Here is a 16,689-nt window from a genome sequence, read left to right on the forward strand (position 1 = left end):
TTAACCAACTTTAAATGTGTTTTTATATTGCAGTGCAACTTTGGATTTGGTAACAGGTTATATAGCTTTTCTGGCTTTGATGATTTATGGAATAAGGTGGTGTCCATGGTGCAACCAGAATTGTAAGTAAGTAAGTAATTGATGTGACAGACTAGTGGATTTGGCAAAGAGACCACACTTCTAAGACGACTGGTATAAAAGTGAGCATTATTATTACAAGAAAAAATGAACTTGTTGGAAAATGTGTTTCTGCTATCGATTACATTAACAGAGTAACAAGTCTCCTGCATTTCAGAAATGTGCAAGTGTGGGAAAGGAAAAAAAAACCTTTAGTATTTCAAAAGATGGAAATATTTTCAACTGGATGTTTCAGTGTGGACATTAACCACATTAGTATGGATACAGCTAGGGAAAGCAGCCAGTCTAAAGTTTCATGGAGCTCTTTCCTAGGAATTTTTGATGTAATATTCTTTTATTTACTACTTTTATTACTAGTGTGTCCATTTGTTTGGCTATAATGTAAAACTCTGAAAACCCTGTTAAGTCTATTAGGCAGGATTTCAACCTGTATTAATGGTCTCACTATTGCAGGTGGATTTCATTATAGGACAAATTCTGGATTTGTGGGCAAATCCAGTAGCAATGGCCTATTCTGTAGTCATATCTTACCCCCCAAAAAACCCAACAACTTGCAATTCAGGAACCTCCTGGGACTTTTAGGTAAGAAAGCTGTGTTTGTGTAACTGTAATGGCTTGCTAAATTATCAAGACATTTATAGATTTGTTTAGTGAATGATGAATTTACATCTAAAGCTGGAAATTACTGAGTTGTATGTAGAACCTTAGCATAGGAGCAGTTCAATTAAAAGCAGTTTGGTTTTCAAGGTATTTATCATCTTAACTCTGAAGTGATATTTTTATATAAATGCATTTAATTCATAGAATAGAATCAGTTGCTTTCATTTGGGAATGGTGGAGGTTTCTACAGGAACCTCTTTAAACCTAGTATTCTTTCCTTCATCCTATCTCAAGTTTCTGGATGGGTTAAATTATATTAATTACTAGGTGTTATTCTGCCAGCTGGTTATTAGTGGACCACCTCAGTTTTTCAGTGTTTTCTTTTCTAAATCCTTAAGTTTTTACTGATCTGTTATATCAGATAGATGATAGCTTTATTTCACAGTATGGTTCTTAATCATACCCTCTTGACGTCTGTCTCACTGGGTATGTTCTTTAGTATCTCTGAATTTTATTATTTTTTCCTCATTCGTACAGGATAGGGAAGACCATCGGGACAGGTCATCACAGCTAGCTTAGTTGTTTTGGAAGTTTATTAGACAGCCTAATATACTTTAGCAAAGCTATTTAATAGCATTAAAGGCAGGGTACATGAATCACCTACTTTAGGTACCTGTCTCTTGTCAGATTCAGAACAGTAGTTTTTTCATATGCTTTCCTGTGATTTCACCCTGTCCTCCAGACTAAGAACTGCCTACAATAGCACTTGAGGGGAAGGAGGGAGTGGTGGAGAGAGAGGTAAGGTAAACCTAGATAATACTTTTTTCTTAATGTTTACTTTTGTTCCTTAATAGCATCAAGTGGAAGAAATTATCATTTATTGCATTGAGAATCTTTAGAGTAGTTTATATAGCAGATGATAGGTTGATTCTAAATAAATCACCTTTTTTCCCCATGTTCATCTATTAAGTCATTCACAAACTGCTGTATTATTAGACCAAGACTGTAGTAAACTCAATAGCATTGACCATAAAAATGAGGATGATGTTACTTCACATGAGTAGTTCTCTGTTGTGACAGATATTTTAGTTTTTGGTGTAGTGTTAGCGCAAAGAAAGGTCGCAGCAAAAAAACTTTTGTCTTATTTCCACAAGAATCGAATTTGCAAAAGTAGCCAGTAAAACAGCATAAAGAGTTGGTAGTTTGGCTATCTACAACTGTATACTTTTTTTTTTTTTAAATAAGCCCCTTTTAAGATGGGCCTAAATGTAAGAACCCTTGAAAAAGCTCAAGTCCAAAAAGATGGAATTAATTATTTTCCCTAGTTTAATTCTAGTTCATATGCTGATTACATACATAACTGGTATCTGTAAGTAAATAAGTGCTCTGTGAAAAAAAAGCTTTATTGTACTTAGAACTGTAACAGCATAGACTATAAAGTCACTGCAAGCTGCCTCTTAACAATATGGATCATGCATCTAGGATTTTTAACACACTAATTGCATGTGAAAGTTTTTTGTAGCACTGTATTTCAGATTTTCAGTAGAATAGAGCTCTGCTTCCAAGAATTATCTGTTTTCAATGCCTGGCAGTTTAAACTTATACAGCAATAGAATGGTTATACATTTTTCCTGGTAATAACTGACATTTCTCATTTTGCATTGTTCCTTGATGTAGGTATCATAATTAAGATAGCAGAACTGCACAATACTTTTCAACAAACTTGATCTACAAACTGCTTTTAAATATGTATTAAATATAAATGTAAATATACATATTTAAATTTATATAAATTTAAATGTAAATATACATTTAAATATGTATATCTGGTTATTTTTTAAAATTAGCAAGAGAAGTCATATTACTCTTAATTGCTTTTGTTTGAAAATATGACAGTTGAAATGCAACACTTAACAATAAGGTTTTGTGAGCTTTTTAACTTACAAAAATATTTCATTTTTTTTCTTAAAAGTTATGTCAGTGCATCTGCTGACCAAATATCTGGAAATAAGCCATTTTAATTTTTCCACTGAAATAGATGGCAGCAATGTAGCTCCACTGGAACATTTAATTATTTAAATCAGTTTATACTTCATTACTCAAGTTCATTTTTACAGATATAGTGCAGGGTACTATTATTTCAAATGAAGCTTGTAAATACTAGCACTTAGGCTGCCTGAATTTTTCTACAGCCGTTTGTTTTAATTTTTTTTAAAGAGTACTGATGTTCATTCAGAGGTCTATAGTTTTAAAAAAAAAGTACAATTTCATATATTTTCTCACTTACTTGATTTGGCATAGTTTTACATGTACTGTTAGTTAAAGAGTTATTTGTAGATGCTATAAAACATATTTGATTTGAAAACATGGCTCCTAACCAGCAAAACAGCTGGTTAATAGCTAAGAACTTTATGGGATTCTCACGAGTATAGTATCTTCTTTAAAAGTGCACAGTTAAGTTATGAATATTTTTATGATCAGCTGAAATAATTTTCTCATTCAGACAGCTATTTTCTTACCTGATAAACAGCAGTAACAAATATAAAGCTTCTGTCTTGCAGTAACAAGAAGCTGTTAGTATGGCTCAACTGAGATGAACGTGGAAGTGTAAGTATTACAGAAATAAATGGGAGGCAGAAAGGTTAAGCTTATTGGAAGGTTTTTAATCTTTATTTCACCAACTAGGTTTTGAAATATAGGGCTCCCTTCACAGCATAATAAGTAGAATCAAGTCTTTCATTAATACTTTAATGTGGTCATCTAGATTTGTTTCTGTGCCTCTCTGGCTTGCCTGTTGCTCAGTCAGCCTTCACTGCTTTGCACTGAAGCTGCTAGCAATGTTGTAGTATTCTCAAGGTAGTTTGCTGACAGGTTCAGCCCATGTAAGACCTGAGTACTCACATGTAAAGTGTTACATATGTTGAAAATTTCAAATATATCCATTCATTTCACATCTATTTATACATTTTCACTATAGTCAGAACTTATGTCAATAATGTCTTAGTGTTTTTGGGACACAACTTTTTCTAAAACATGACAAAAGAACATACGACTTTCTAAAAGGAAGTTGCTTGTTCAGCTTGAGTTGTTGTTTGGTGCAGTATTAGAGATGAGAACTTACTGAGGCAGTTTTTATCTGACTTACTTAAACAATAAAACCCCAGAGATTCTGGTTAATTCAAGTTCATGTCATGGCTGAACCTAACCATGGGAATTAAACTCTGACTTGCATAAGAGACTTGTTTCCCAAGCAGTAATACCAGTGCAGCTTAATGCGCACTAACTAGTAAGTGGTTGGTGGTGTTCTTTTGAGAAAACAATATTAGGTTCAGTAACTTTTGGTGGTGAACAGGAATACAGTGTAAATAAAAATACTTACAATAACTTTAAATTATTTAACATGATGCTTCAGAATTAACCCATACCTGTTATAACTTGAGATTTGCTTTACATCATAAGTGGTCCTCAGATCATTTGCTAAGATGACACAATAAATGGAGATTAAAAGCTCAAATCTGTACTAAGAATGTAGATAAATGTAAGAGAACAAGTCACTCTTGCAAAGCAGCTAAACTTCTTTGGGCAACATGCAGTTAGAACTGCATGAAAGACTAGATGGATAGCTAACTTTTGGCAAGTATCACAGCGTATCAGCTGAGAAAAATACATTAATGGTGCCTTTTCAGATGTATGAAAAGAGAAACATTATTTGCATAAACAAGCAACTAACTTGTGCAGTTTCAAATGTAGGCTTGAAAGCAGAGACTTCCTTCTCACTAAAATAATTTGAGTGAGAATGAAAAGACAGATCAGTGTTGAAATAAGTAAGGCCATAGACAAAACCCAAGGCTGAACTTAGAAAGGCACTTGGACTGTAGCGATATGAGCTGATAACTTTCAGTACTGTACAGAGTAAGAATACAGCAGGAGTCCTCTTGTTAAGAAATATTTTGAAAAAGGGAAATAAGAGTTCAGTCATTCTCTATATACAGTTGTCCTTACAGCCAGAGAAAGGTGAGGCTTACTGCACTTTATGGTGCCAATAGAGGAAGAAGTTAATGAAATATGGCCACTACAACTGCATTTTCAAGTATACCTTGTCTAATTGTATTTTAACCATACAGAGTAAAGCAGCAAGTAGAAATCACATTTTCCTTCTCTGAAGCATGGGAGAGGTATGATGGTTTGGTATCTTTTTAGAATTCCCAGTCTGTGTCATTTTGATTTGTAGTAATACATCCAAGTTCAGTCCCAATTGCTGGTGAGGGCAGTGCCAACAATGCTGAGCTGGTATTTTGAATAGGAGGTGGTAATAGGGACAGTAATGAGCTCCGTGTTTGTTCTTTTATCTAGAAAGAAGAAAAAAAAGTTAAAATACAGCTGCATATAAAATTTTATATAACATTGTATCTGACTTCATTAAAAGCATATGAAATCATAGAGCTGCATTCTTGCATGTAGAATATTGAAAATAACAGGATGAGAGAATTAGCTTTCCTCACTGCAGAGTAAGCCGACTTAGTCTTTTAATACTAACTGCATTGGCTGTGAAATTCTTCTGCTTTAAATTTAGGATATTAACCAATTTTCTCATTAGTTAGTCTGACTTCAGTTAAATTAAACTAACTTTATCAAAGGGGAAATGGATTTCTTTTATGCTCCCTACACTCTATCATAGCATTTTGTAAAAAAGTTGTCTGAAGCAGATGTGCTATGTCATGTTGTGTTCCAGCTGACTCAGTTATTTTGTAATTCAACTCACAGAATCACAGAACAGTTGAGGTTGGAAGGGACCTCTAGAGATCATCTAGTCCAACCCCCTGCTCAAGCAGGGTCACCTAGAGCGCATTGCACAGGATTGCGTCCAGGCGGGTTTTGACTATTTCCAGAGAAGGAGACTCCACAACCTCTCTGGGCAACCTGTTCCAGTGCTCTGTCACCCTCACAGTAAAGAAGTTTTTCCTCATATTCAGATGGAAACTCCAATATTTTGTGGTTTATTTAGAGTGTAGCTATACCATCTAACAGAGAGAATTCAGTAAACTCACCTGTTTGAAGAATGTGTGTGAAAGCAAACTGCTTGCTGATGGCCTGGATCATAAAATGAAAAATACAGTTACGTTTTGGAAAATAAATACTGCCTTTGGGAAAGGTGCTAAACTGACAAATGAATCCAAGCCCTGTGGTTATTTACCCACAAGGCACATGCAAGGCATGAAAAGCAGCAGCACAGGTTTCCTACATTCTATGCCTCAGTTTGCAGTGAGGGCACTCCTAAAGGCAATTTGTTTATTTTCAAAGGCTTTTTACTTTTTCTACTTAGAAAAGAATTTAATGCCTCAAAAGAGACATTGTTTTGAAAACCAAGTACTTCATTTTGCTGTTTTTTCTTGGACAAAATGCATGTTTCTTATTCGTTTTTCTTATTTAACCACAGAACAAAATACATTCATATTATAAGAAATTCAGTCCCAAGGATCAGACAGGACTTTAAAAGCATGGTTCCTCAGACAAGATAATTCTTAAAGTACAAAACCAAAGGTAAGTGTAGTGTTTGGTATAGTACTTGTTGTCTGAAAATCTAATTTTAACAGTATTCAACTAATTACTGGATTCTAAATTGTGCACTGTACTTGGTCTTATGACCACTTTCTGAAGTGACAGAAAATTAGCTATCACCAGGAGGTTACCTTTTCTCGGGGTCCTGTTGCAAGCAAAGTTCTATCAAGTTGTGGAAAGCAGGGGAAAACGTTTTGGAAAAGGGAATTTGCAGTCCTTCACTAGTCATTGTGCGTGTCATGCTCTCACCAATTCCAGAATCAACACCTGATCGTGAATTCTTCATCCTGGATTCTCCACAGGGGAAGGTATTTATATCCCAAGGACAATATGTGGGACCTTTCAGCTTTTGCAGCAGCATCTAGTAGACAGGAATGGCAGTATAACAGAGTCCAATAGCTATTTAGACCTATTCAGGCTAAGCTGTTAAATAATCTTTCCATTCCTGGAGTTTGGTCCAGGAAGAAGCACGCATATTTGAAATAACAAAAAAGCAACCACTGTTTCAATATAGCATTGATTTCTCTGAGTAAAAGAAAAAAAAAGTTCTGAGTGTATTGAAGTAGAAATAGAATTTAGCATCAAACCTGAGTGCGAGGCATATCTTGAAATGGAACATGTCCATTGGCTAGTTCACATGCTGTAATCCCCACACTGTAAATGTCAGACTTCACATTATACCCAGACAAATCCTGCGGGAGAAAGAGAATCAGCCTAAATCACTGAAGCCATTGATCAGTGCTAACAAAAATACAAACACCTGTATCAGGACAAGATTCTAATATCCCACAGTCTACACAGGATTGGGATAATTAGTGAATTGTGAAACCTGAGCTGATAGTTGTACTGAAGACAAGTTTTAGAATCTGCAGTAGTTCTCTGGAAGAAGAAGGTAGTACAGCAGCATCTTACCAACAGCTTAAAAACCTCTTCTCTAGAGGAGAGGAGAGTTTTAATAACTTCAGTACATCTTTGTCTAATTTAAAAGTTGCTGATTAGCAGCCTTCATTGCCCTTTTACAAGCAAACTTAAGCCAGGAGTTAAATATTTCAGTAACTCTGAATAGCAAAAGTGAAGTGTAATTTATACTGACCTGTCTCAGTAGTTCAGGACTCAGCCAAGGAAGCACAGATGTACTAAACTGGGGGAAATCATATACCACCTTTGACTTTTGTCCATTGTTAACTAAGCTGTAGAGGTTGCTTAAGCCCGAGAGAGAAACCAGACCATCCCCTGAAATCAGAATGTGGCTCGCTTTAATATTCCTGTAACACAAAGTGGTAAATTTTAGTTATACGAATTACTCAAAACAGTACTAGCTTTCATATTTCATTAATTCATAAAATACTGAGATGTTAATATACAGTTCTGTTTAGCAGTTTATTATCACAGAAGTTCTTCATTCAGTATGAGCTGTCTTTTTAATACAACCTCAAGTGAGGGGAGAAGTGATTGCCAGAAATTGGAGGAGGGCTTTCCTTCCCTGCAAAGGGTGTAAAGAAAGCATTCTCTACAACTGTAATTCTCTTCAACTGCAAAGAGACAGATGTACACACTGATTTAAATAAGAGGACTGGTGTTATAAAAGGGTTTAAATAATGTTTGGATACCATTCTTGTTAAGATTCTACAAACTAAGTTCTGCTCTGTTATTTAAAAAAAAAAAAAAAAAAAAAAGCTTCTGCACTGTCCAACATAAAAAGGTATATAGAAAGAGAAAAGGAGACAACACTTAAGAAAAACTGAAAATGGGTTTTGAAGGGAAACTGAGCTCTCAGTAAACTAGTTGCTATAATCTGGTTCTTACCTATGTCATTGACTTTCTCCTACCTGTGAATGTAGCCATTTTGGTGCATGTAATTTAATCCTCTGATTGCGCCAAACAGAATGTTCCCTATTAAAGCTTCACTCATTCCTTCAGGGAAGTAAGTTTTCAGCAGGTGTCTAGCAGAGCCTGGAAGAGAAGAAAACCTAGCTAAGCATAACAAGTCTTCATTGCATACATTCATGAAGAGCAGTATCCTCACTTTTATATTGACTATGGTACATCAAGAATGCTTATATGGAAGCAACTTGCACCAGGCAAAGATCACACTCAAGTCATGTTTCTGTTAATTGAACCTCTACTCAATTCAAACAAGTTTTCTGTTGACAAAATTCAAAATTGTATCAAGTCAAATTCACTCCCCAACTAACATTTCTCAGATAGCGGATGTCAGGACTTGAAATGCAAATTAATATGGTTTGAATGCCAAACTTCACTGGGGAGGAAGAACATATATGGAAGGCTTCTCTGGTTTGGGAAAATTTTTTTCTACAAAAACAGAAGATGCTTAAAGAAAAATCTCTTATGGACTATGTGGTCCAAATTGGATCAGCTCTTTGTCTTACTTGAAAATGGCACTTAACAGTTCTTACCATATGCCATGAATGGAGAGATGACCCAAAGCCAACTACCAGCTGTGAACACTGTCCAAAGTGTCATTATGTTGGGGTGCTGGAAAAAGTGGGATAAAACCACCTCGTTCTAAGGAATTAAATAAAAATGGATATGTTAACCAGAAGACAACTTCTGCTAAGACATTAATTACATCAGTAATCAGTAGAAAGATTTGTTCCCTGTGTGCATTTATGCTATGTTGTGCACAGCCTGCAACAGAAATGCAAATAACTTGCCTATAATTGCATTTGTCTGAAATAAATGTAGTTTGAAGTTTTGATGTAAATGCAGAATACAAAACGTGTTTCAAAGGAAAACACTTGTACAATTACAGAAGCCTTTCTAAAACACTTGTCAAGTGTTTTCTTCAGAAAGCAGTTCTGTTTCAAACTTACACATACCTTCTACTCTTTTGAAGGAAAAACTTAAATGACCCAATTCAAACAGGAGGGCTACCTTTGTTTTGTAACCTTGTATGTATTCATTAGTTCATTGTATGTATTCATCCACTGGTGCAGCAGTGCTGTTGCTTTACCTGCAAAGCTTTCAAATGCTCTTCAGAGCAACTTTCTAGGTCCGTGATCCTTACAGCAACTTGCATCCCTGTAGGTGTATGCCGTGCAAGGTAAACTGAAGTTAAGTTGTTGAATCTCCTTCCTGAAACCAGAAGTTTGTTAACACTGGAAAAACATAGTAATCCTCCCCATAATTTGCTTCATATTTAGAAATCATTTTAAAATTCTGATTTAGCAGCATGACTTTTTCATTAAGCATGTCAAGAACTTAAGTAGTTGCAGCAAAATACATCCAGCAAATTAGTTAAAACATGGCTCTGATATTTTTAGAACAACTAAAAGAATTTAAGCATTTTTCAGCATCAGTTACATATCTTCCGCATCTGAATGAACAACACTTCTAGCACACACTTTCCCATAAACAGATGCATGCACAGTAAGATTGAGGGCAGCTATCTTTAGGACAATCATCTCAGGTAGCCAAGTGACAAGACAGTGTTACCTGATGCTGTAACTACTGCCCATATAACTGCAGATGTAGAGGACTGACATGCATGCATGCATATACACACATCAAGAGAAAAATTCAGATAATGGATGATTTTATATTTTTAAAATAAGTGATAACTGAAACATGAGAGATGTTCTGTACTTTTTTCAACTAAAGAAACCCAAGAATGATTCTATTCAGCTGATACATTTTCTAAACTTAATAAGTATTCACTGAAGTAAGCAATAACCTGAGAGAATGCATCTGCAAGAACATAAGTATTTTATGGTACAATTAGGTTACCTATTTCCACCTGGAGTTCATAGTGAGAGACATTGGAAGAGCAAAATATCACTTCATTCTCTCTTGTAGATGGGGGAATCCAGGCTAGATCAGAATCAGCCTAAAAGTGAGGAAAAAAAACGGCTCTCAAAATTACTATGTACATTTGCATATTTAACAGAGAAATAGTATTAATGAAAATGCTAAGATCAAGTACTGAAGTCAGAACACTCAAGCTGGTGCTTTTACCACTACCCTGAGATTTAGTTACATGAGCTACTTTAGTTAGTTATTATCTGTAGTCTTCTTCCAAAGTGGAAGCCCCAAAGTACTCTGGTTATTCTTCCTAAGTTAATTTTTGAAAAAGTACCTGACTCAATGAGATTATTTTTGGTATGTAGTATTTTTAATATGTATAACTTTGCCAGTTAACATTGTTATTTTCTTCTTACCAGATATTCATGGATGCTGTTCTGAGATTGCTTTTCTGGTCTGATTGATTCAACTCGTGTACGTAGAATACAGGAACAGTCCTTGAAAATAGAAACAAGTGAATGTTAGGGAACTTGCTGTAATTTATTAAATATGATCATGGGAAAACATCAGAAGTAACCCCCCCTATAAGCAGTAGTTCAGAAGGCCAGGCAAGAGGTTAGACCTAGAGAGAAGAGAAACTAAATATTCTCCATAACCAAAAGTTGATATTACAAAGTTTAAGCATCTCATCACTGTGGCAGTCCTCTCAAATGAAGTGTTTCAACTACACAGCAAGACATTTCACCAGAACTTTTTCACATTAAGATATGACTGAATTACAAGATGCAACTTTCAACACTTTTTAAATACAAACTTACCAAACAAGACATGGAACCGCTTTAGATCAGGTGAAAAGTCATATACACCCATTTATCCTAGAAAAATTAAAGTATCACTGTAAGATTGTACATCAAGCTGTGACCCAGCACTAACAAATCCTAAGCATAAAAGTCCGTCTCTTTTTAATCAAAATTGTGAGGCATTCCTCTCAGTTATCAAAATACCTCTTCTTACAAAAATTTACATCACATGCAAAAAACTCCAAAGAACAACTACAAAACTGAGAAGGCCTACTTAGTTGTACTGAGTCTTTAGACAGCACATGGATTTCAAACTGCATACTGAGAATATGCAAAGTACATTCCAAATAATGTTTTCCTTTTTGTTTAATGGGTTTGGATATCTTATTAACATTCCCAACAAACAATTGAATTGCAAGTCAACAGCATAATTGCACGAAATAAAAAAGAATGGATTCATGGATCACTGGCAGTTTGCAGGAAAGAAAAATCAGCTGTTGTTTTAAAGGAGCACAGCTGTGCTAGTCAGATTTCAGCTCAGCTGTTGCAGCTGAACTAGCTCATGAAAAAAGCAAGCCAGAAGCAATTGCACTGTGTATTTCACAAGCAAGAGAGGAAAGTACTACTGTAAAGAACATGAGCAAAAAAGGAGAGGAACCAACTCGGATAGTTTTCACATTACTTAGGCTACAGAATCAGTATTCAATCCAAACTCCCTTGCACATCAGCCTAGCCACTCAAAGTCCTCCAGCATACTTGTTTTCAGATGCTTTGAAAGTTTAGGAGATGAGGAAGATGACTATGTCTAATAAGCATATCAAAGTTTCTGAAGTGTAGAGTGGGATTAGCTAGTTTCCTTTGGCTACTCACCGATCTGCAAGTGTGCATCTTCTATCCTCTGCCATGAGGAACCCTTCTTGGTGGCTGACATAAAGTCAGCTACAGGAGGTAGTTCCATTTTAATATGTAATTATTGCTTGAAAGTTAAAAAGGTGAAGTACTATATGAATAATTGATGATTTTGATTATCAAGGCACTAAACTTGATTATATGCACCATTTAAATTATGGATGCTATTTAACCCTGGCAACACTCCTCAAAATCTAACAAGCTCCCACCACCCATCTGCTGCTAGAGTATCTGACAGGCATCTCTTATCCTCTTTACCCTTAACAGCTACTTGACGTAAGGAAATGCTGTAACTCCATTTTATAGATGGGGAGACAGCTAAAAGGAGATCTGTGGTAGGTATTTTGCTGCCTAACTTCTTCAGAAGATTTGGGCTTGACTTACCCACTATCACAAAGGAAGTCTGTGGCAGAGTCAGAGACAATGCCGATGGTCCAAGACATCGTCCAGCACAGTCACTGCTAGAGCATCCTCCTCCGAGCTGGAAAGAAAATGTCTCATTCCATTATATGAGATAAGTTACTCTGTTGCTTTGAATATGAAACCACAAAAGCTAAGCTGAAGGATAAAGTCTTAGTAAGTAGGATACACTGAAGTGAAGTTATTGGAGAACTAGTTCAAAGCTATAAAAGGCTATAGTCAGCCAGCACAGATGTCCATGATCCATGTTTGTTCAGGTAACATTATTAAGACTTTTTTGTTGTTGTTTGTTTTATAGTTTAACTTTGCCTCCAGTTTCTCTTACGGTTGGATCATGTCACTACACAAACCTGTTCCACTTTTTTTTTTTTGTATCACAGCCTTCCTGTACACCGCAGGTTGTGACAGTGGCGCACAGCTGATCTGACACATTGATCCCAAGCTGGCCAAAGCTTCAGACACGGCGGGCAACGCAGAGAGGAAGAAGTTCATCGATCGACAGACAGACGTGCCTGTGAACCTCAGGGACCGCCGAGGCTCTGCAGCCAAAGCCCAGGTACCCCGGCTACGCCTTCATCTAGTTTTGTTAACACTGGGCCGTAGCGCAGCGAGTTTCTTTCACGTTTTGAGTGATTGAAACGGTTCTTGACGATAGATCTCGAGGTTTAAATGCCTGTGCCTGCGGCGAAAGCACGGCATACGAAAAGGCAGGGGACAGCTTCCCGCTCGCCCCCTGCCGCTCGCACACCGCGGCCCCTGCCCCCGGCGGGGCGGCCCCGGCCCCAGGACCAGGCTGCCCGACGGCCCGCCGCCGCCCCGAGCTCGGCGTGCCTGCGTGCAGCGGCGCCGCCGCCGCCGCCGCTCGCTCGCTCCCTCCCTCCTTCCTTCCTTCCTTCCTTCCTTCCTTCCTTCCTTCCTTCCTTCCTTCCTTCCTTCCTCCCGCCCTGCCCTGCCCTGCCCTGCCCTGCCCTGCCCTGCCCTGCCGGCTGGCCCCGCTGCGGCCGGGCAGCCCCGCGGGAAGGCGGCGCCGGCGGCCGCCCGCTCCTACCCGCCGCCTGAGGCCAGGCGCCGGCGCCGCCGAGCCGCGCAGCCAAACTGCGAGCCCCGCCTGGCTCCTGGCCCTGGCCCCGGCGGAGGGCGGGGCGGCCGGCCCCGCGGCATCATGGGGCTTGTAGTTCGTGCCGGCTGGGCACCGCCCCGCCGCGCGGCCTGCCGGGAGCTGCAGTCCCGCTGCGGCGGGAACGGGGCGGAAGTCAGCGGGCCTTTCCTCGGCGGCCGCCGGTCCCGTGAGCCGAGGCGGGCGGCGGCGGGCGGCGCCGGGGCAGGCGCGGAGCGGGTAAGAGGGGCTCGGCGCCGGGTCGGGGGTGGCTCCCTCGCCTCAGCGTCGCCACAGCGAGCCCCCTCCTCCCCGCCCGGCTGCGCTAGCCCCGGCAGGGCCGCGTTCCCCCCCGGCCGTCGGGGCCGTTGCCGCACCGCCGCGCGCGGGCCCCGGTGGCCCCGGGCAGCTCGGTGGCCCCCGGGCGCCCACTGTGGCTGCGGGGGCGCCGCGGCTTGCGCGGTTCGCTAGGCTTTTGCTGCAAATATCGGTTGCTACTTCATGATGGGTGCCATGACCTTCAGCATGCTCTCGAACTCCGTCGTGCGTTAGGGTACCGCTGATCGTACGGGCTCTGCGTGGGGGTTGGCGTCTTTGCCTTTGGAAAGCAGAGCTCCATGAAGTCCGAGCTGTGGTTCCGCTCACTCGCGGATTTGAGGGCAGGAGATTTTGGCCTCATCAACCTTTTAATTACAAGCGCATTTTAATCTCCTGATTTAAACTCTAGTTAGGGTATCTGCCGGCAAATATTTTTTTCCTGTTAACCATACTAGTGAAAAAGTGCTTCGCAGGTGTTGACTGACTGTGACAGCGTGATACAAATACTTAATATGCTAGTAAATAACTTAGTTGTTGTGTTGTGTGAAAAGTGTCTGAAAGTCAACCTAAAATTGCCTATGTTGCCATGCAGTCTTTCCTTGAGACCAGGAGGCGTCTTTCTGAGAAGAAATAGGCCGATGTCTTGGGACTCTTTTGTGCAATGATAACCACTCACTAGAGGTGGAACTAGCTAATTATCTTTTGGTTACTTAAGCTTATTGGCTAACAATATTATATAGAAAGCATTGAAGTTACTCTTTTGTTATCTTGTACTCTTTTTTTTAAAGTCAAATTAGTGGAAAATATATTCTTGAAGGAGTTCATTTGTAGTTCATGTATATGCCAGACTGTGGTGAGGTTTGAACAAGATTAACAGAATAAATATTGACATCCTTAGATGAGAGGGACAAGTCCTTTCCTTTCTTGTTTCATACCTACAGTTATACCACAGTTGTAGCAGAACTAGAATTGGGTTTATTGTGATGGGGAAAGGAGGCATGAGGAAAGTAGAACAAATCTGTGGAAACCCAGTCTTATTAGTTCCGTTGCCTAAAGGACAACCTGTTTGTTGTTTTCCATCCCTTCCAGTTACCTTCCATGGCTAATATTGCCCAATTAGATGTGTAGACTGTGAAGGTACAGATACTGGTAGAGCAAACATCAACTCATCTGTTTGAAACGGAACTGTTTTGGAGGAACTGAGGGAAGAGAAGGGAAATGCACCAACTAGTAAATAATGCTTGTCAGGCATTTAAGTATACTTTAAGTTCAGTTCTATTTCCTCAGTCTTCTACATTGTCTTAAGGAGTACAGTGTGCAAGTATCGCAGATTTTTCTGATGGTGGTTTGCTTCTAATATAACAGAGGCTTGTTGGGGTGAGCATTGCATGGTAGAAAGGCTGTCTTTGCAGGAAGAACAGACCAGCCATTCTTTGCGTAGTTTTCCAGGAAGATACAAAATAGCATTTTCACAGAGTTGGTTACAAAAAAGATGACATGCTTTTATCTAGTTAGATTGCTGGCAGCAATCTTGTGACTACGTCATATAGATCAGTCTGGTTAATTTTAGTAAATGCATAATTGTAACTGTTAAAACACTTCGGAAACAAAACAATCTACTTCAGATATTGAACTGAATTTTTCAAACAATTATAACAAGAGTTTTCATTTGTGGAATTGAAGCTTTGTAGCTTTAAAAATAATGTGAAAAATGTAAGTCATAAGACAATGGTTCCTGTTTGTGCGCTATAGTAGGACTCTTCTGTTCTGCTGTTGGTGACAGAGCTTGGGACACCAGTCCTTGACATTCCTCATTGTTCTATAGTTAAAAAAGGAACATGAGACTTTGAAAGCGGGAATGGGGAGAAAAGAAGTAGTTTTAAGGCCATCTTTTTGTACAGCAAAATAAGGAAAAACACACATGTGCCGTTGTCTTTTATTTCATCACTAATGTCTATTTTTTTCCTGTTAATGGTCCAATGTGAAACTGAAAGCTTTACTTCCTTCTTTATACAGAGAAAATAGCATGGATTTTACAGCTAACTTTAAAACTGGCATTTTGATATAGAATTTGTGTATGCCGACTAAATTGATCCCCTGTATTATGAGTTTTGTGTGGTTATATGATAAAGATTGTAAAATATGCAAAGAAGCTTCTTTCATTCAAAATTTAAACTATTTAATCAAAGAAAACTCTATCAAGTAAACATTTAGGGTACCACTTTTACATTGAAAAGTAGTAGCAGAGCCAGAGGCTACTCTGTATCTGTCAAAGAAGTTCTTTTAAGAATAAAATTCCCAGAAGGGCAGGTGGTACAAGAAAAAGACAGCATAATGCTTAAGGTTTCTGTTCTTTAGTTACAAGCCAGAAATGACACAGTACAGTGGAGCTATTTTTATATGATATACAAATACTTTTGCTTTTGAGAGATTTTCTTCTCCTTTTTAATTTTCTTTTTTAAACAAAAAAACCCAAAATGCTAGTCTTTGCACAAACACAAGTTTAACTAATTCTGACAACAAGCTATACTGAAAAGGAAGTGTTTTCTTCAATGTCTCTGATACCAGTAGCTCTTTTGAGTATTCAGTTGACAAATTAGAATTTTAATTGAAGAAAACCTAGGAAAAAACACATAGATCAGTTAAAGTAGGTTAATGTAAAACTTCTGTTTTTCAATACCTCCATGTTGTGTTTTGCACTCTATTCATATGTAAAATATCAAGTAAACATTTCTAATCCAATTTTGCTTTTTAGGCATCCTTGTCTGCTTTTACAGACAACATAAAAAGTTATAATCAATTTATAAATGTTTTTTCAATCCTTTAGCTGTTATTTCCCTAATTAACAGCTTAGCTTATTAAAACTGAAAACCTGTATGGGAAAAAAAAAATCTTAGTTATATTTGGGTGTTTTGCCTTTCATTTAGTTTCCATGCTCAAAATAATTTAAAAATTATTTTTGTGTTCTGTTTTTAATCACTAGATTTTTTATTCCTAAGTCAGTTTCTGAGTGTCAAATGGAGCTAGTTTAAATTCAATGTTTCAATGTAAGCAAGCATGTTCAAAATTTAATATTTTAATCCTTTT

General features: G+C 38.2%; 2 protein-coding genes across 9 annotated transcripts in view; one reads left to right on the top strand and one right to left on the bottom strand.

Annotated features, from left to right (window-relative positions):
• Positions 1-3,380: 3,380 nt before the first annotated feature.
• Positions 3,381-12,941, bottom strand: STRADB (STE20 related adaptor beta). 3 transcript variants are annotated; one of them, XM_013952309.2, is made up of 12 exons: positions 12,153-12,940; positions 10,878-10,934; positions 10,476-10,556; positions 10,045-10,144; positions 9,272-9,393; positions 8,715-8,823; positions 8,127-8,250; positions 7,391-7,562; positions 6,885-6,989; positions 6,429-6,658; positions 5,787-5,829; positions 3,381-5,087 (listed from the first exon to the last, which is right to left on the bottom strand). In XM_013952309.2, exons 2-12 carry the CDS (start codon positions 10,887-10,889, stop codon positions 4,935-4,937), a joined length of 1,251 nt encoding a protein of 416 aa, XP_013807763.1. In that variant the 5' UTR covers positions 10,890-10,934; positions 12,153-12,940; the 3' UTR covers positions 3,381-4,934. The 3 variants fall into 3 exon arrangements, with proteins under 3 accessions (XP_013807763.1, XP_067154952.1, XP_067154951.1); XM_067298851.1 differs by having other exon boundaries at positions 5,004-5,087; positions 6,565-6,658; positions 12,153-12,941; XM_067298850.1 differs by having other exon boundaries at positions 5,004-5,087; positions 6,547-6,658; positions 12,153-12,941.
• A 523-nt stretch (positions 12,942-13,464) lies between these two features.
• Positions 13,465-16,689, top strand: part of TRAK2 (trafficking kinesin protein 2) — a 36,807-nt gene continuing 33,582 nt past the window's right edge. For all 6 annotated transcript variants that reach the window (XR_010884533.1, XR_010884532.1, XM_067298852.1 and 3 more), the window contains exon 1: positions 13,465-13,524. The gene's annotated coding sequence lies outside the window, so the exon portion shown is untranslated. The remainder of the gene's footprint in view (positions 13,525-16,689) is intronic.

The sequence above is a fragment of the Apteryx mantelli genome, chromosome 6 (genome assembly GCF_036417845.1).
Source record: "Apteryx mantelli isolate bAptMan1 chromosome 6, bAptMan1.hap1, whole genome shotgun sequence".
Lineage (NCBI taxonomy): Eukaryota > Metazoa > Chordata > Aves > Apterygiformes > Apterygidae > Apteryx > Apteryx mantelli.

What these genes read in the sequence shown, in the direction of transcription:
- STRADB (XM_013952309.2), bottom strand. An exon ending in TGAACTCCAGGTGGAAATAG is followed by an intron (nt 9,394 to 10,044) that starts GTAACCTAATTG and finishes TTCTGGTTTCAG; the next exon opens with GAAGGAGATTCAACAACTTA. An exon ending in CAAAATGGCTACATTCACAG is followed by an intron (nt 7,563 to 8,126) that starts GTAGGAGAAAGT and finishes TTTGTGTTACAG; the next exon opens with GAATATTAAAGCGAGCCACA.